Source organism: Ovis canadensis, chromosome 23 (assembly GCF_042477335.2).
Source record: "Ovis canadensis isolate MfBH-ARS-UI-01 breed Bighorn chromosome 23, ARS-UI_OviCan_v2, whole genome shotgun sequence".
Taxonomy (NCBI): domain Eukaryota; kingdom Metazoa; phylum Chordata; class Mammalia; order Artiodactyla; family Bovidae; genus Ovis; species Ovis canadensis.
The window spans coordinates 52,675,169-52,692,026 of record NC_091267.1 but is presented as its reverse complement, the minus strand read 5'-3'; the positions used below and the strand labels follow the sequence as shown (position 1 = coordinate 52,692,026).

General features: G+C 43.1%; 1 protein-coding gene across 50 annotated transcripts in view; it reads left to right on the top strand.

Annotated features, from left to right (window-relative positions):
• The window catches only part of EPB41L3 (erythrocyte membrane protein band 4.1 like 3), a 227,614-nt gene that overhangs the window by 138,235 nt on the left and 72,521 nt on the right, over positions 1-16,858 (top strand). For all 50 annotated transcript variants that reach the window (XM_069568419.1, XM_069568420.1, XM_069568384.1 and 47 more), the window contains exon 3: positions 1,946-2,143. In XM_069568419.1, coding sequence (XP_069424520.1) covers positions 2,090-2,143 — 54 coding nt within the window. In that variant the 5' untranslated portion in view covers positions 1,946-2,089. The remainder of the gene's footprint in view (positions 1-1,945; positions 2,144-16,858) is intronic.

Below are 16,858 nucleotides of genomic sequence, written 5' to 3'. Positions count from 1 at the left end.
GAATTTTCTAAGAACATATCTTTCTTTGGACTTTTGAGAGTGTATTTACAGACCAGTAGAAGCAGTGGTTGGGCCCATGGGTTGAATACGCATTGGTGGTAATCTAATAGATAGAAGAGGGGTTGAAAAAGTCACTGGAGAGCAGGGCACGGGGAGATTCCAAGGGGATTGACTCAAGGGAGAATGTTACTGTTCTGTAGGATCGCTCCCTCTTAAAGTTCTGAGTCTAGCTTGGACTGGACTGTTAGGCTTTGAAAGAAGATTAAAGCCTTTGAGCAGATTTGATATTTTCTTATACTGGCTCTTCACAATGAAGAGGCAGAGGGGAGCAGACTTAAAGGATTATTTTAAATTAATTTCAGTACTGCTAGCTTCATTGAATTGCTGCTGCTGCTGCTGCTGCTGCTAAGTCGCTTCAGTCATGTCCGACTGTGCAACCCCATAGACAGCAGCCCACCAGGCTCTGCTGTCCCTGGGATTCTCCAGGCAAGAACACTGGAGTGGGTTGCCATTTCCTTCCCCAATGGATGAAAGTGAAAAGTGAAAGTGAAGTCGCTCAGTCGTGCCTGGCTCTTAGCGACCCCATGGACTGCAGCCTACCAAGCTCCTTCGTCCATGGGATTTTCCAGGCAAGAGTACTGGAGTGGGTTGCCATTGCCTTCTCCGTCATTGAATTGAGTTAGAGCTAAATCAAGTATTTTAACAGTTGTAAAATTACTGAGAAGATTAATACTTGAAACTCTGTAGGCTTTACAGTTTATAAGATACCTGGTATGTTTATGGAGCAGTGTGGGTCATGGAGTAAAGGACCTGCCAAACAGCTCGACCCAGTGAATGAAAGAAGCAGAATACATTAGATTCAATCTTAGATGATTTAATTACTTTTAAGGCTTATACTAGCCAATGCTTTTGTTTTTTTCTAATTGAAGTATAGTTGGTTTACAATGTCTTATTAGTTTCAGGTGTACAGCAGTGTGATACAGTTATACACACATTTGTTTTTCAGATTCTTTTCCATTATAGGTTATTACAGGGTAGTGAAGATAGGTTCCTGTGCTGTATGGACTTATTGCTTATCTAGTTTAATATATATATATATAGTAGTGTATGTTAAGTTGCTTCAGTTGTGTCTGACTCTTTATGACCCTATGGGCTGTAGGCTTCCAGGCTTCTCTGTCCATGGGGATTCTCCAGGCAAGAATACTGGAGTGGGTTGCCATGCCCTGCCTCCAGGAGATCTTCCTGACCCAGGGATCGAACCCACATCTCTTATGTCTCCTGCATTGGCAGGCAGGTTCTTTACCACTAGTGCCACCTGGGAAGTGTGTATCTGTTAATTCCAAATTCCTAATCTGTCCCCTCACCCTTTCCCTTCTGATAACTATACATCTGCTCACTATGTCTTTGAGAGCCAGTGCCTTTTTAAAAAGTCAGGAGCCCGAACTTCCCTGGCAGTCCAGTGGTTAAGACTTTGCCTTCCAATGAAGAGGGTGCAGGTTTGACCCCTGGTTAGGGTGCTAAGATCCCACATGCCTCAGAGCCAAAGAACCAAAACATAAAATAGAAGCAGTATTGTAGCAAATTCAATAAAGACTTTAAAAATGGTCCATATCAAAAAAAGAAAATCCTTAAAAGTCATTTGTACCCTTCTTTGCTTGGGCGAAACTTCATGGCATTCACTAAGAACTCAGCACTTCTTGTATGAATACTTAATTCAAACTGAAAGAAGTCCCTATGGGTACATTCAGGTGGCAGAAATTATTTAGGTGTACCTGTTAGTATTATTTTTGTGTATGTGTATCCATTCCTTATGTCCTAATTCAGACATCCCTCATCCTGTAGGAAATAGAAAATCCTGTTTCTACAGTGTCCTTTGATTGCCTGAGCAATGCAATATTTATTTCCTATCTTGCAATGAAAACTGTCCATTGTTTGCTCTCCACAGGTCACTGACAAGGACCAGGAGTTTGCTACCGGACCTGCCAAGCAGCTCGAATATCAGCAATTTGAAGACGATAAACTTTCTCAGAAATCATCTAGCAGCAAACTATCTCGATCTCCATTGAAGATTGTCAAAAAGCCTAAAAGCATGCAGTGCAAAGTGATACTTCTGGATGGATCAGAATATACCTGTGATGTAGAGGTAAGTGTATATTTAAAATATTTTTTTTGTCCCGGATATTGAGAGCTGGGGCATATTGGTCTAAAGCATGTAGGATGCCTCTTTGTTTTTCCAGATCTCTGGAAAATTACTCAGACCCAGTTTCTAAATACAAAATTATTTCCAGTCTCTCTCACAGGGGATCAAATTACTGAAAATACTTGTCCCCAAAATGTTACAATCTAGAGAAAAATGTGATCTTCTTTAAAAAAACAAGACAAAATATCTAATACTTTCCATGGTAGGAAAAACATTTTGGCGGCCTCTAAAAGATCAGGTTTTCTTTAATATCGTGACTGTGAGCTGTCATTGAAATGAATTTTACTTTTTCTATTTATTTGCATTACTTACGGCGGGGTTGTTAATTGGAGGAAACTTACAGATTTCTGTACACAGGAGTGGTAGGGTAATTTAAATGGTGAATGTCCTTTTCCTGCTTGGACAATGAATAGGAACTGCAGCTCAAGTGTAAAAGGGTTTTAAAATTCACATCTGCAGCTCAAGTGTAAAAGCGTATGCTCCTCTGTGCTCTTTCTGTAAAAAAAAAAAAATTCCTTCGAGAGAAAGGGCGGGTGAATGACTTTTATCAGAGATGTGTGGCCAGACCACGTTAACAGCTGAGAGCAACGTGGGCTGTTGAGAGCGGTAGAGACACGGATGGTTGCTGAGTATCGCGAGAAGACAGGCTGGGTGAGAACTCGGGCGGGAGCTACAAGTCCGCCAGGTCCACCACCCACCACCCGCTGCATCTTCCCGCGCTGAGCTGGGGGAGATCCCCATTTTAGATTTAATATTTTCGTTTAAAGAGCTGTTCCTCTGCCTCCAGCTGCCTGCCCTTGGTCCTTCGCACATCCCTCTGCTTAAACCCCGCCCACCACATGACCCCACTGGCCCCCCCTTCTGCCAGGGGTGCTGAGAATCTGTACCTGTGTGTGTGGTTGTTCATTTCAGACACAGCCAGTACCAAGCCCACCTGACGCCCCATATTCTCTGCCTGTAACCCCTGCCTCGTTCCTTACAGTCTGCGTAATGCGCTCACGCACCAGTGCTTTTCTTGGAACAGAAGGTTCAAATCCATTTCACATTGATAACATCATGTAGGGTGGGGATGGGGTTGCATTACCAAATCACTACAGATTACTGGGACATAGAAAAAATTTTTTAATAAACTCTTAGATCAAAAGTGATTTCATTTATCATGTTAGAGATTTTTTGTCATCCTGTAACCTGACAATTATTAGTGGGTTGCTTAGTGAAATGGGCTTGTTTGTCACCGACCGGTTGAATAGGAAAAATGGTTGGGAAGTAAAACATGTGTTCTGAGGTTTGCCACACACAGATTCGTTTGCTGCAAGTTTGCCTGCTGCTTCTGATGTTACCTAATTTCTTAGCCCAAAGTGTTCAATTATTGATTCAGATGTTTATTCTGGAAATGAGAAGATCCAGTAATATACTCTTGCCTGGGCTTTACTATGAAGCTTAAAGCGCATTTGTAACCTTTAGCAACGTTGCATTTTTCCAATGTGGATCCACCTTCTGGAAAAATTTAAGTCAAGAGAAGCTTTCTTCCTTAACTTGAGGGTGAGTCTTTCTACTGAATTATATTTATATAATGGAGGAAATAGGGTTCCCTGGCAATCCTCTAGTCAAGACTACCAGAGTTTTCTAAAGAACAGTCTGGAAGAAAGTGGATAGTGTTTCACACAGGGAGAATTCCAGCAGAAAGCACAGGTGCATCTGTGGAAACTAGTAGCTCTGATGCTTCCAGTGCCTTTTCCTGTTCTAAGACTCATGTAGAGAAGAAGCACAGAACTCGGGAGAAGCAGGATTACCACCCCCAACCCCTGTCCCCAACTCGAGCAAGTGAATTAAGAATAGAATGCAGGAGACAGTAAGAGGAATACCCCCCCTTTTTTTTTGCGTTGAATAAGACCTCAAACAAGGCATTTTGTTTTAATGAAATCTCTGTGCTGTTTTTCCTCCCTGGCTTATTTAATGCCTTTAATGTTTCACCGTCAAAATCAACAAGGCTCAGTTTGCCACGACTGTGTCATGAGAATTTATAGTTGCCAGCAAAGGATCCCCTGCCAACACACACACACACTTTACCTGTACCTGATTCTCTCTTCTTTTGATGGTAGAAGGTAGCTTTTTCCCTTGCCCAGCAGTGCTGCAGCAGAGGGAACCCAGTGACCCTGAAAATCAAGATACAAGAAGCCTTTGCTCTCTGAAAACAGTGACTTCATGAAGTGTACAGATCCCACCTCCACTGTTTTGATGGGAAGCCCTTTCCAATTGTGCTGGATTTTTCAAATTTCCCTCCAACAGTAGCCATAGATCATTGTAACATTGGGTGTTTTTCCATTTGAGAGATGTATTTCCTCAGTCATTTTTTTCAAACTCTTCATCATGACTGTCTAAAATATAAAAAGAACTAATTACACATAAAATATAAGAACAAAAATCTGATGATCAGCAATTTGATATGCATGTTTGGGCAATGTTTGCAGGCCAGAGGATTGTCACATTTGCCAACAAAATCACCAATGGTGCCATTCTTTTCCTGTCATTTTTATTGGACCTTTAGAGAATGCAAGCTACTTCCTATGGCCAGTATGTCACCGTCATCATTGCTATTTAGTTCTTGAACATGAATTTTAAAAGAGAAAATAAACAGAAGTACCAGTCACAACAATAGAGGAAGTGGTGCTTATCATGTTTATTTTATTTTAATTTCACTCTCATTGTTTCCGAGTCTGATTAGCATACAGTGTATTTTCTGATAACTATCCAGTTAGAAATGTTTCCTCTTATTGGACACCATTTTCATCTAGTCTGATTTGGTTTTAGGAAAATAAAATAGACATGGTTTGAACTTTGAATCCATATTTCATCCATCTTTTAAGTCATTTTCAGGTGTAGTTTGGTTTGTTCTCCATAAGAAACCCAACAGGTGGCAGAGTCCCAAGCTTTACCACAAAAGTGGCAGAAGATAGACCTTGAAGGCAGACTTTGTTTTTCACAAGGTCCCACTGTGTTGCTGGTTTAGTCGTGAGCAAGACCAAGTGCTTTTGAGCCCCAGGTAATCCCATGTGGGGTTGGAATCCAGGGGATGATGCCCGTAGGTGAAATAACTCTAGCCTCTCTGGAGAGATCTTTCCATCAGATTTGGGCAAATACAGAAGGGACTTAAGTATAGCAGTAAAACCTTAAAAGCCTGCAGCTCAGACATCCCCCCAAGTTTGGCAATGCCCAGAGGCCTGCAGGTTGATGGACTCCATGAGTAAGTACTACTCAGATCCCTCCAAAATCCAGAGTGTTTTCTCCAAGATGCACTTCTTGCTACTATTCAGAGATGCTTCCAACGGACCAGAGAGGATAAAGGAATATTTTGCCCTCTAAATATGCTTTCATCACCTTCTAACTGTTAGGAAGGGGCTGTTTAAAAAATGTCCAAATACCCTGTCTTGCTTGGGATCCAATTAACTTTCCATATCATGCTTCTGTTTCATGTATTCTACTCACAGGGGTTTAGTTGGAAAAACAAAATCACTGTCTGAATTTTCCATCTTCTCTAGGTTACATGATTAAAATGCCTTATGGCCCCTTTAGAAGTTCTTGGAAAAGTGTGTGTTAGTTGCTCAGTAGTGTCTGACTCTTTGCAACCCCAGGGACTGTAGCTCCTCCACCAGCCCCCTCTGTCTGTGGTATTCTCCAGGCAAGGATACTGAAGTGGGTCGCTATTCCCTTCTCCCAAGCATCTTCACAACCCAGGAATTGAACCCATGTCTCCTACATTGCAGGTAGATTCTTTACCATCTGAGCCACTAGGGAAGCTCTTAGAAGTTCTTGATTGGACAACAAATAGAATTGCGATTATGCAGAAGGTTGAATAGAACACCTGTTGCCTTTCATGGAAGTTGTAGTTGTAAAAAATAAAAGATAAGAATTTTTTCAAACCAGTACGAGTATCATTCACTCAACTACTGCGTAATTCAGAGGTTTTGATTTTGTATAATTGTGTAAATTTGGATTTAACCTCTCAGTGGGTTTCTGTTCAACTATATGTTTTACTACATCAAAACATGTTACATGCTGTGACCAAGTGGCCCAATCTTGCAGCTGAACCTTCCAGCCTGAAGACCAGTGGGCTCCTGACCACAGAAGGGCTTTAATAAACTCAGCTTCCCTGTGCAGTGACTCTTTGAGCAACCGCAGGAACAGTGGCACACGAGGACTAACTAGTTAGTTAGTTAGGACTAACTAACACGAGGTTAACAGGCACCTTCTTATTTACCTGACATAGTCAGCATGCAGTCTTCCCCAAGTGTTCAGATTTGACTTCTTGAAGGTTTAAGAGAAACAAACTCTTTTACTAAAAGTGTTAAAAACTTTTCTCCTAGTTTTCATTTCAAAAAGTAACAGGGAGGGGCCACAGCCTCCCGGTCACACAGCTCCAGGCTGATTCAGGATCCCAGGACAGGAGTCTACGCCACTAGTTGAGCTTCTTTAGCCTCCTTCCTAGAGAAGGCCCTTGATTACAGCTTCCAAACATCTCTTGAGGAGTTGTCTCCACCAGGCATCTCATTCACATCTCTGTATTTTGTAGAAAACATTGATTGATTTGTACATGGAAGGTACTGAAACAGTTTTTAACAAGGGGATGCATCATTTGAGTCTTAATTATGATTTGTCGTAATGAGCCTTCTTTTTTCTTGTTTGCAACCATTCCAGTCCCTAGAACTGACATCACACAGTGTGCAAAAGATGACAAGGAAGACATTGATATAAAGCATTTCTTGAGGGTCTGCAATGTTCCAGGTGCTGAAAACCAAATGAGGCAAAGACTTCAGGCTTAGACAGGGTGTTCTCTTCCTCAGGACTCACACAGTTTTAGATCTGGAAGGATCATTGGAGATAACTTTGTCTCCTGTCCCATTTCACCGAAGAGGAAATAGGCCCAGAGTAGTTAATGTTATGCCTGAGGATACACAGCCTGGAAAGGACCACGAAGGGCTAGAGCCCAGATCTCCTGCCCTCTGCTCCAGAACTCTTTTTGTTGTTGTTCAGGTGCTCAGTTGTGTCCGTGAACCCATGGACTACAGCATGCCAGGCTTCCCTGTCCTTCACCATCTCCCAGAGTTTGCTCAAACTCATGTCCATTGAGTCAGTGATGCCATCCAACCATCTCATCCTCATCTAAGAGACAGGTTGAGTTGATGGAAAGGATGTCATCTTCTCAAGAGTTCTTAAACCTAATTTCTCAGAAGGACCACCAAGGCCTTGCTTCTGGCTATACTATCATGAAATAAGATGCCCTGAAGGATACCTGCACCCCTATGTTCATAGCAGCACTATTCACAGTAGCCAAGACATGGAAACAATCTAAATGGCTATTGACAAAGGAATGGATAAAGAAGTTGTGGTATATATATACAATGAAATATTACTCAGCCATAAAAAAGAATGATAAAATGCCATTTGCAGCAACATGGATGGACATGGAGATTATCATACTAAGTGAAGTAAGTCAGACAGAGAAATACAAACATGATATCACTTACATGAGGAATCTTTAAAAAGATAGAAATGAACTTATTTACAAAGTAGAAAGAAAATCACAGATATAGAAAACTTATGGTCACTAAAGGGAAAAAGAGGGGGGATGAATTAGGAGTTTGGGATTAAAGTATACCCATTACTATATATGGGTTTCCCATGTGGCATGATGGTAAAGAATCCACCTGGCAGTACAGGAGATGCAAGAGAGGTAGATTCGATCCCTGGGCTTGGAAGATCCCATGGAGAAGGAAATGGCAACCCATTCCAGTATTCTTGCCTGGAGAATCCCATGGATAGAGGAACCTGGTGGGCTACAGTCCATGGAGTTGCAGAGTTGGACACAACTTAGCAACTAAAACAAAAACAGCAACTATTACTCAGTTCAGTTCAGTTTAGTTCAGTCGCTCAGTCGTGTCCGACTCTTTGTGACCCCATGAATCGCAGCACGCCAGGCCTCCCTGTTTATCACCATCTCCTGGAGTTCACTCAGACTCACGTCCATTGAGTCCGTGATGCCATCCAGCCATCTCGTCCTCGGTCGTCCCCTTCTCCTCCTTCCCCCAATCCCTCCCAGCATCAGAGTCTTTTCCAATGAGTCAACTCTTCTCATGAGGTGGCCAAAGTACTAGAGTTTCAGCTTAGCATCATTCCTTCCAAAGAAATCCCAGGGTTGATCTCCTTCAGAGTGGACTGGTTGGATCTCCTTGCAGTCCAAGGGACTCTCAAGAGTCTTCTCCAACACCACAGTTCAAACGCATCCATTCTTCGGTGCTCAGCTTTCTTCACAGTCCAACTCTCACATCCATACATGACCACAGGAAAAACCGTAGCCTTGACTAGCCAGACCTTAGTCGGCAAAGTAATGTCTCTGCTTTTCAATATGCTATCTAGGTTGGTCATAACTTTTCTTCCAAGGAGTAAGCATCTTTTAATTTCATGGCTGCAGTCACCATCTGCAGTGATTTTGGAGCCCAAAAAAATAAAGTCTGCCACTGTTTCCACTGTTTCCCCATCTATTTCCCATAAAGTGATGGGACCGGATGCCATGATCTTCGTTTTCTGAATGTTGAGCTTTAAGCCAACTTTTTCTCTCTCCTCTTTCACTTTCATCAAGAGGCTTTTTAGTTCCTCTTCACTTTCTGCCATAAGGGTGGTGTCATCTGCATATCTGAGGTTATTGATATTTCTCCCGGCAGTCTTGATTCCAGCTTGTGTTTCTTCCAGCCCAGCATTTCTCATGATGTACTCTGCATATAAGTTAAATAAGCAGGGTAATATACATCCTTGACGTACTCCTTTTCCTGTTTGGAACCAGTCTGTTGTTCCATGTCCAGTTCTAACCGTTGCTTCCTGACCTGCATATAGATTTCTCAAGGGGCAGGTCAGGTAGTCTGGTATTCCCATCTCTTTCAGAATTTTCCACAGTTTATTGTGATCCACTCAGTCAAAGGCTTTGGCATAGTCAATAAAGCAGAAATAGATGTTTTTCTGGAACTCTCTTGCTTTTTCCATGATCCAGCAGATGCTGGCAATTTGATCTCTGTTCCTCTGCCTTTTCTAAAACCAGCTTAAACATCCGGAAGTTCACGGTTCACATATTGCTGAAGCCTGGCTTGGAGAATTTTGAGCATTACTTTACATTTCATCTCACATACTAGTAAAGTAAAGTAAAGTAATACTCAACTACTACTACTGCATATAAAGTAGGTAAACAAGAGCACCTACTGTATAGAACAGGGAACTCTATTCAATATCCTGTAATAACCTATAATGGAAGATAATCTGAAAAAAATTTTTTTTTCAGTTTGCATTACATGAGAAGCTAACACAGCTTTGTAAATCAATTCTACTTCAATTGGAAAAAAAAGATATTCTGTGAAGAGTAGAACTTGGAAGCAGTACTTTTTAATTTTGGGTAAGAAGGGGAAAACAGCTGGGGAAGTGTCTTACAGAAGCTCTTCAAAGTGGGGAAGGGACCAGAGCTCCAGCTGATCTCCACTCCTTGCCAGAACGAAATGACTGGGAGCCAGTTGTATAGTTGTTGCGTGTCCTACTCAGAGTGGAAAGGCAAGTCTGATCTAGGACCCTCACCATCCTTTCTGGAGAGAAACACTTTCCACAATACACTGATCTCTTCCCCCAATCTTCCTGATCAATTGCCAGTTCATTTCATAATTACAGCATTTCCCCCATGAAAGACAGGTTATAAATATTTCAAGATTATAGCTCATCTCCTTTTCGTTAGCATTTAAATTGATGCCTTTCTTTTTCCGGCCATAGTCTGGGCTCTGCGGGAAGTTTAGGGAGATCGCTACTGGCATCAACCACAAAATGAGAAAAGTCTTTTCAAAGTTAGTTCATAACCTGGGAAAATGTCTACATGGTGGATCATCTCTTGAATGTGATACCACTTTTTTTTGTTGTTGTTACCTTCAATGTCAGAGGCAGGTGTCTTTGACCTTGCCCCTTCTTGGACAGCAGAGCTCAAGTCTTGTAGAACAGCAGGTTCTTAGGGTCGAAGGACGGTATAAACTCTAGTTCAGTCCTGCACTCACATTCTAACAAAATGCAGAGGTAGGTTCTGGAAGCCTGGAGGACAGTGATATTAAAGTCCTTGTCTTAGGGACACAGTAAAATAGTCACAGAAAACCAGCTTGCACACAATTTTGTGGAGTCTGTCCACATACCAGCTGATCTGGTCTTAGAGGGAAGTGCACACAGTCAGGCAGCAGTTAGTGTCAGGATTTGACTGCCATGTACACCTTACAGTCCAGCGTCCAGTTGGCACAGGAAGAGAGCTGAATATGAGGATCGTAGTTTGAAAACCCAGAGAAGGCAATGGCACCCCACTGCAGTACTCTTGTCTGGAAAATCCCATGGACGGAGGAGCTGGTAGGCTCCAGTCCATGGGATCACTAAGAGTCGGACACGACCGAGTGACTTCACTTTCACTTTTCGCTTTCATGCATTGGAGAAGGAAACAGCAACCCACTCCAGTGTTCTTGCCTGGAGAATCCCATGGACAGAGGAGCCTGGCAGACTTCAGTCCATGGGGTCACAGAGTCGCACACAACTGAGCACGCACGCACAGCACAGCTTATCGCCTAATAATATAGTAAACGCTGGAAAGTATTTCTTAAATCTGAGAAAGTGAATTTCATTTTGACTCTCCCTTTCTAGGCTTTTTTTCCCCCAACCTGGAAAGAAGATTATCCAGTGTTTCCATATGAGCTAATCATTTATCTGGCAGTTGGGGAGATGCTGAATGATTTTATTAAATATGAACAGGAAGTAACTGCACTCAGCACCCACTTGTGAGGACTGAGACACTGACCTCAAACAGGAAATTTGCTTTTCTCAGGCTGCCCGGCTTGAACCTGCTGAGATCAGACAGAAGATGTGGCTAAGGGTCTGTTGCTGTTATGCCAGAAATCAGTAGGTATTTAACAACCCTGAATAGGTGCTGAAGATAATTAAACATACTCCATATCGGGCTTTCAGCACTAGCCTCCTCTAGTGAGCCAATTCCCACTTTATGGTGAGTGAGGAGGCAGTGGTCCTTGGCGTTGATGATGAACTCCTCAAAGTGTGCAGGAAAATCTATTAGAGAAGGTCCGACTAAGTCACCCACTTTTCTTTCACACTTGATCCCTTCAGAAGTCCCTTGTTCCACTTAGCCTTAATTCAATACAGTTTCCAGTTTCTTCCTTGGTAACTCTGAGTAGTGTTATTTGAAGAGGTTTCTTTACTGTTTTTTTAAAAATCAGAGTTTAGTTGCTTTACGATGTTGTGTTACTTTCTGCTATACAGCAGAATGAATCAGCTGTACATACATGGTGTGTGTGTTTGTGTGTGTGTTAGTCGCTCAGTTGTGTCCAACTCTTTGTGACCTTATGGACTGTAGCCTGCCAGGCTCCTCTGTCCATGGGATTCTCCAGGCAAAACTACTGGAGTGGGTTACCATTCCCTTCTCCAGGGGATCTTCCCAACCTGGGGGTCAAACTGGAGTCTTCTGTACTGCAGGCAGATTCTATGCCATCTGAGCCACCAGGGAAACCCCATACATATACATAATATGCCCTCTGTTTTGGATTTCCGTCCCATTCAGCTCTTTACCGCAGAGCATTGAGACCACACAGTTTTGAATGTCTTAAAAATGCAGGTTTCCCTGGTGGCTCAGATGATTAAAGAATCTGCCCGCATTGCAGGAGTCCAGGTTCGGTCACTGGATTGGGAAGATCTGGAGAAGGAAATGGCAACTCACTCCAGTATTCTTGCCTAGGAAATCCCATGGACGCAGGAGCCTGGTGGGCTACAATCCATTGGGTCGAAAAGAGTCAGACATGACTTAGCAACTAAACAAGAACAACAGCAACGAAATGCAGGTCATCTGTATTTGTCCTTCTGTAGCAAGTAGAGAATAGGAGAGTCTTTGTGAGCCTGTTATCCTTGAGGAGTTTTGTGATGTGCTGGGTTTTAATGCAAATAACCAGGGACAATAGGAGCAACTCAGAAAAAGGGAAGAAGTGGAAATCTAGTCAGCTCACTTCCATGTCATGCTGAGACAGATTCTCTGCTTTTGTAGGGAACTTTCTCTCTTGCCTGAAGAAATTGGGAGTGGCTGTTTAAGGCACGTTTCTTAGATTCTTCTTTCTTTTTTAGGATCTAGGTTTTGAAATAGGGCTGCTGTATAAAAAGCATGACTCCAAATCTTTAGCTGACTATAAATACCTCCCCACAAACAAAGATTCCTCCGCAGTGGTTCATGCTGTTAAAAATGGTATGCACATGTCCAATCATATTTTTGGCAGATATTTATTATTAGAATGTGTTGGCTGACTTTCCCTGCAGTGATACTTAAGTCTAGTAGCATTCACTTATTTTATTTACTTATTTTTACATTTCCAGAATAATTCTTATTGTACTCAGGATATTTACACAGTTCTCTTTAGAATTTTGGCAGATGAGGAGATGAAAAAAAGCACACAGAGAGAATTTGAAACATCAGGAGCAGCTGAGAGTGGAAAGGGAAGGCCAAGGGCCTGCCAGGAAGGATGGGCTTGACCCACTAACAAGGTTGGGTACTTGCACATACTGGTTTTCTGTTCGTGTGGATGCCCAGTCTTGTCTGACTCTTTGCAACCCTGTGGACTGTAGCCTACCAGGCTCCTCTGTCCATGGGATTCTCCAAGCAAGAATACTGGAGTGGGTTGCCATTTCCTCCTCCAAGGGACCTTCCTGACCCAGGGATTGAACCTGCTTCCCCTGTGTCTCCTGTACTGCAGGCGATTCTTTACTGCTGAGCCATCCAGGAAATTGGTTTTCTAGCTGTACAACACGTTACCATAAACTTGGAGATGTAACACATCTCATCTCACATTTTTTGGCTGGATTGTTCAGCATCTTATAGAGGAGAAGTCATGTACTTCACCGATTGCATCTTCATCTAGAGGCGGGTCTAGGGGAAGATGCATCTATGTGCTTTCTGGTGCTGTTGGTGGAATGCATTTCCTTCTGGTTGTAGGACCGAGGACCCCTCTTGCTGCCTGTCAGCCAGGGACGACTCAGGGCTGCTGAGTTTGCTGTCAGTCCATGAGGCTTCGTCTGTCCCAGCAACAGAGAACCTCTCCCACCCACCTTAGAGTCCTCTACATTCAAGTCTCCCTATTCCCCACCTTCTGCTGCCAACTGGAGAAAACTCTCTGCTTTTAAGGGTTCAGCTGATTAGGACAGTGTTCCTATCGAAAGGTCACTGGTGCCAGCTAGTGTAACCTAACTGTTAGATCTACTCTGTCTGAAACCCCAGGGATCAGGCGGGGTGTATACACCAGGGAGATGAGAAATCACAGTAGGTGATGGGCGCTTCTAAGGGGTTTTGCTTTGGGGACTGGTTGACCATTTGTGTTTTTAAAAGGTACTTCTACTAAATAATAATTGAAACAGGGGTGCTAGTTGGCAAGAGTTGCTGAGGACCAGAACCAAGATGGTGACTAGTGGGACAGAGGGGAGAGGATGGATTTTGAAGAACTACCCTGAACATGAGCAGACATGATTAACTGCACGTGTGGGCAGGGATATAGGGAGGGGAAGAGAGGGTAATAGCATCCTGATAATGGCATCCACATTTGTAGACTACAGTATAAGAAAAAAAGTGCGTCGGGGGAGACTAATGTAAACCTGTTGAATTTGAGATGCCTGGAATATGAAAGTGGCAATCTACTATTGCAGTTGAATACGTTGTTTGACCTTTGGAAGAGCTGGTAGGCACTGTGCGAGCCAGTACCATTTACAGTGAGTCACACAGGGGAGTGAATGAAATGGTGCAGATGGCCAGTGAATGAGTGGGAAGACCATTGACAGTGGAGCTCTGGGCAACGCTGATGCTTGAGTAGGGGTGGGAGTGCCTTGTCCAGCTTCCCCCACCCCACCCCCAGACACTCCTCTACACGCAGCCCCAGCCTCTTCGGGCTGAACCCCTGGCTTAGGAACTGGATGTGCTCAACCCCGTGGGGACATTACAGTAGTGATTGTGATTGAGCGTTACGGTTGTTCAGTCGCTAAGTCGTGTCCGACTCTTTGCCACCCTATAGACTGCAGCACGCTAGGCTTCCCTATCCTTCACTGTCTCCCGGAGTTTGCTCAAACTGACGTCCATTGAGTCAGTAATGCTGTCTAGCCATCTAACCTTCTGTCACCCCCTTTTCCTTCTGTCTTCAATCTTTTCCAGCATCAGGGTCTTTTCTAGTGAGTCAGCGATTCTCATCAGGTGGCAAAAGCATTGGAGCTTTAGCTTCAGAATCGGCCCTTCCAGTGAATATTCAAGGTCGATTTCCTTTAGGATTGACTGGTTTGATCTCCTTGCAGTCCAAGGGACTCTCAAGAGTCTTCTCCAGATCTATCATTCGAAAGCATCAATTCTTCAGTGCTCAGCCTTCTTTATGGTCCAGTTCTGACATCTATATGTGACTACTGGAAAACCCATAACTTTGACTAGATGGACCTTTGTCGGCAAAGAGATGTCTCTGCTTTTTAACACGTTGATTAGGTTTGTCTTAGCTTTCCTTCCAAGGAGCAAGCATCTTTGAATTGTGGTTGAGTAATGGGTCTCCTTCAAAAAGGTTCAGGAGAGACTCTCCACAGAGAAACATTCCCAGTCTCAGTTTCTAACTGCCGTCAAGGCATGGCGCTACTGAAAGCAGAAAAGAGGAGGCCATGGAATGCCGCAGGGACCGTCCGTGGAGAAATAGTGTCATTCACTGTGATTGATTCTTCTTCTCCCTCCTGTCCGATCCAGCTCTCCCTATATTTCTTTAATTTGGCTTTTTGCTGTCCTTTGTACATTAGAATTTCAGTTACACAAAGTGATAAGGACAATAACGTTACATTTCCTCTAAGGAATGCCTGATCCCTGTTTCTTGGAACACTTGAACAAGACAGGGGACTTCCCTGCTGGTCCAGTACTTTTGACTACATCTTGCAATGAAAGGGGTGCAGATTTCGAGCCTGGCTGGGGAGCTGAGATCTCACAATCCTCAGGGCCAAAAAAACCAAAACATAAAACAGAAGCAATATATATATATAACAGATTCTTTCAATAAAGACTTTTAAAATGATCCACATCAAACTTAAAAAATTTAAACAAGACTGTTAGGACTGGGCTTCCCAGGTGGTGCTAACGGTAAAGAACCCACCTGCCAATGCAGGAGACATAAGAGACACGGGGTTCGATCCCTGGGTTGAGAAGATCCACTGGAGGAGGAAATGGCAACCAGTATTCTCCAGTATTCTTGCCTGGAGAATCCCATGGACAGAGGAGTCTGGCAGGCTACAGTCCATGGAGTTGCAAAGAGTCAGATATGACTGAAGCAACTTACCACACTGCACTCAGGACTAATTTTACTTCAGCATACTGTGTCATCCTGTGATCATTCAGTAACTGTGAAGGGGTGGTGTTATTCAGGAAGCTCTTTTAACTCTTTAAATCTCAAATTAAGAAACAGTACCCTCTCCCCACCCCCACCCACCCAATGCATAGTCTGCAGTTTTCCAGTTCAGGGTTGTGGTCATGGCCTGCTGTCCATTCAGGAAATACCACCTCCTCCCACGTCTTCCCCCTCCTCTTGGTCTAGGGCAGATGGGCATCTAAGCTGAGCCCAGCTTCCCTCTCTCAAGAGCTGTAAAACCACGGATTCTTTTCCTCTTCAGTTCTGTGGTGTGTAATGACCAGCCAATTCACTTTCAGGTTTTTATTTGACTCTTCTAGACTAGATCACAGATTTTAAATTGCGGGATTCTCGTTGGAATGCATCACAGTTCTATCAAGAACGTTAGCTTCTCATAACCTGGTATGCTATCCCTTGTTGGATTTCTATTGTGGATGTTTTATCTCTAGATAAATGGAATTTGGGTCTTCCTTTTGCTTGTCCTGCCAAGACTCATCTATTTTGTTAGTGTTGTCTAGTGACTGTTTCCTGTGGTTTGGTTCCAAGATTAGATACGAATGGCCAGATTAGATACTAATTCATGCAAGGTTTTGATCAGTGAGGGGTTTCTTCTCCACAACAAACAAGGCATCTTTGCTGTATCAGAATGTATGTGTCTTATCTGACAGACAGCTGTGTGTAACTGGTATGCACATTTGGGGTCACTTTCCAATAAGGCGGAAAGAAATGCCAATCTCGAAGTCCTATTTTCACTTAGGAATGCACTTTATTCATCCCACTGCTGCTTGTAGGCATGAGTGATGGTATGCGGACGGACAGTGAGCACAAGGAATTGGTTCTTAGGATGGTGTTTGGAAGGAATAAAGAGACTTGTTATTTCTTATGGAATGCCATGGTGACAGCAAATAAAGTCCCTAAAGAGCCGCCACGTTCTTTGGGGAAGTGCCCCTAGGCTGAACTTGTCAAACACACGGGATGCTTTTCAAGGATTACCCGAAGCAAAATACTTCAGTTCAGGTCTCCAGTTATTCCTTAAAAAAAAAAGCACTGTCCAAAATATCTTGTTTTGACAAGCTTTCTTAATAATACGAGGTCAAGAATTCATCATCATAGGGGGAAAAAAAAAAACCACTCAAATTCTAAAGGTACTTTGTTTCAAAAATACATTTTATTTTAACTTGGGGTTTCTGTG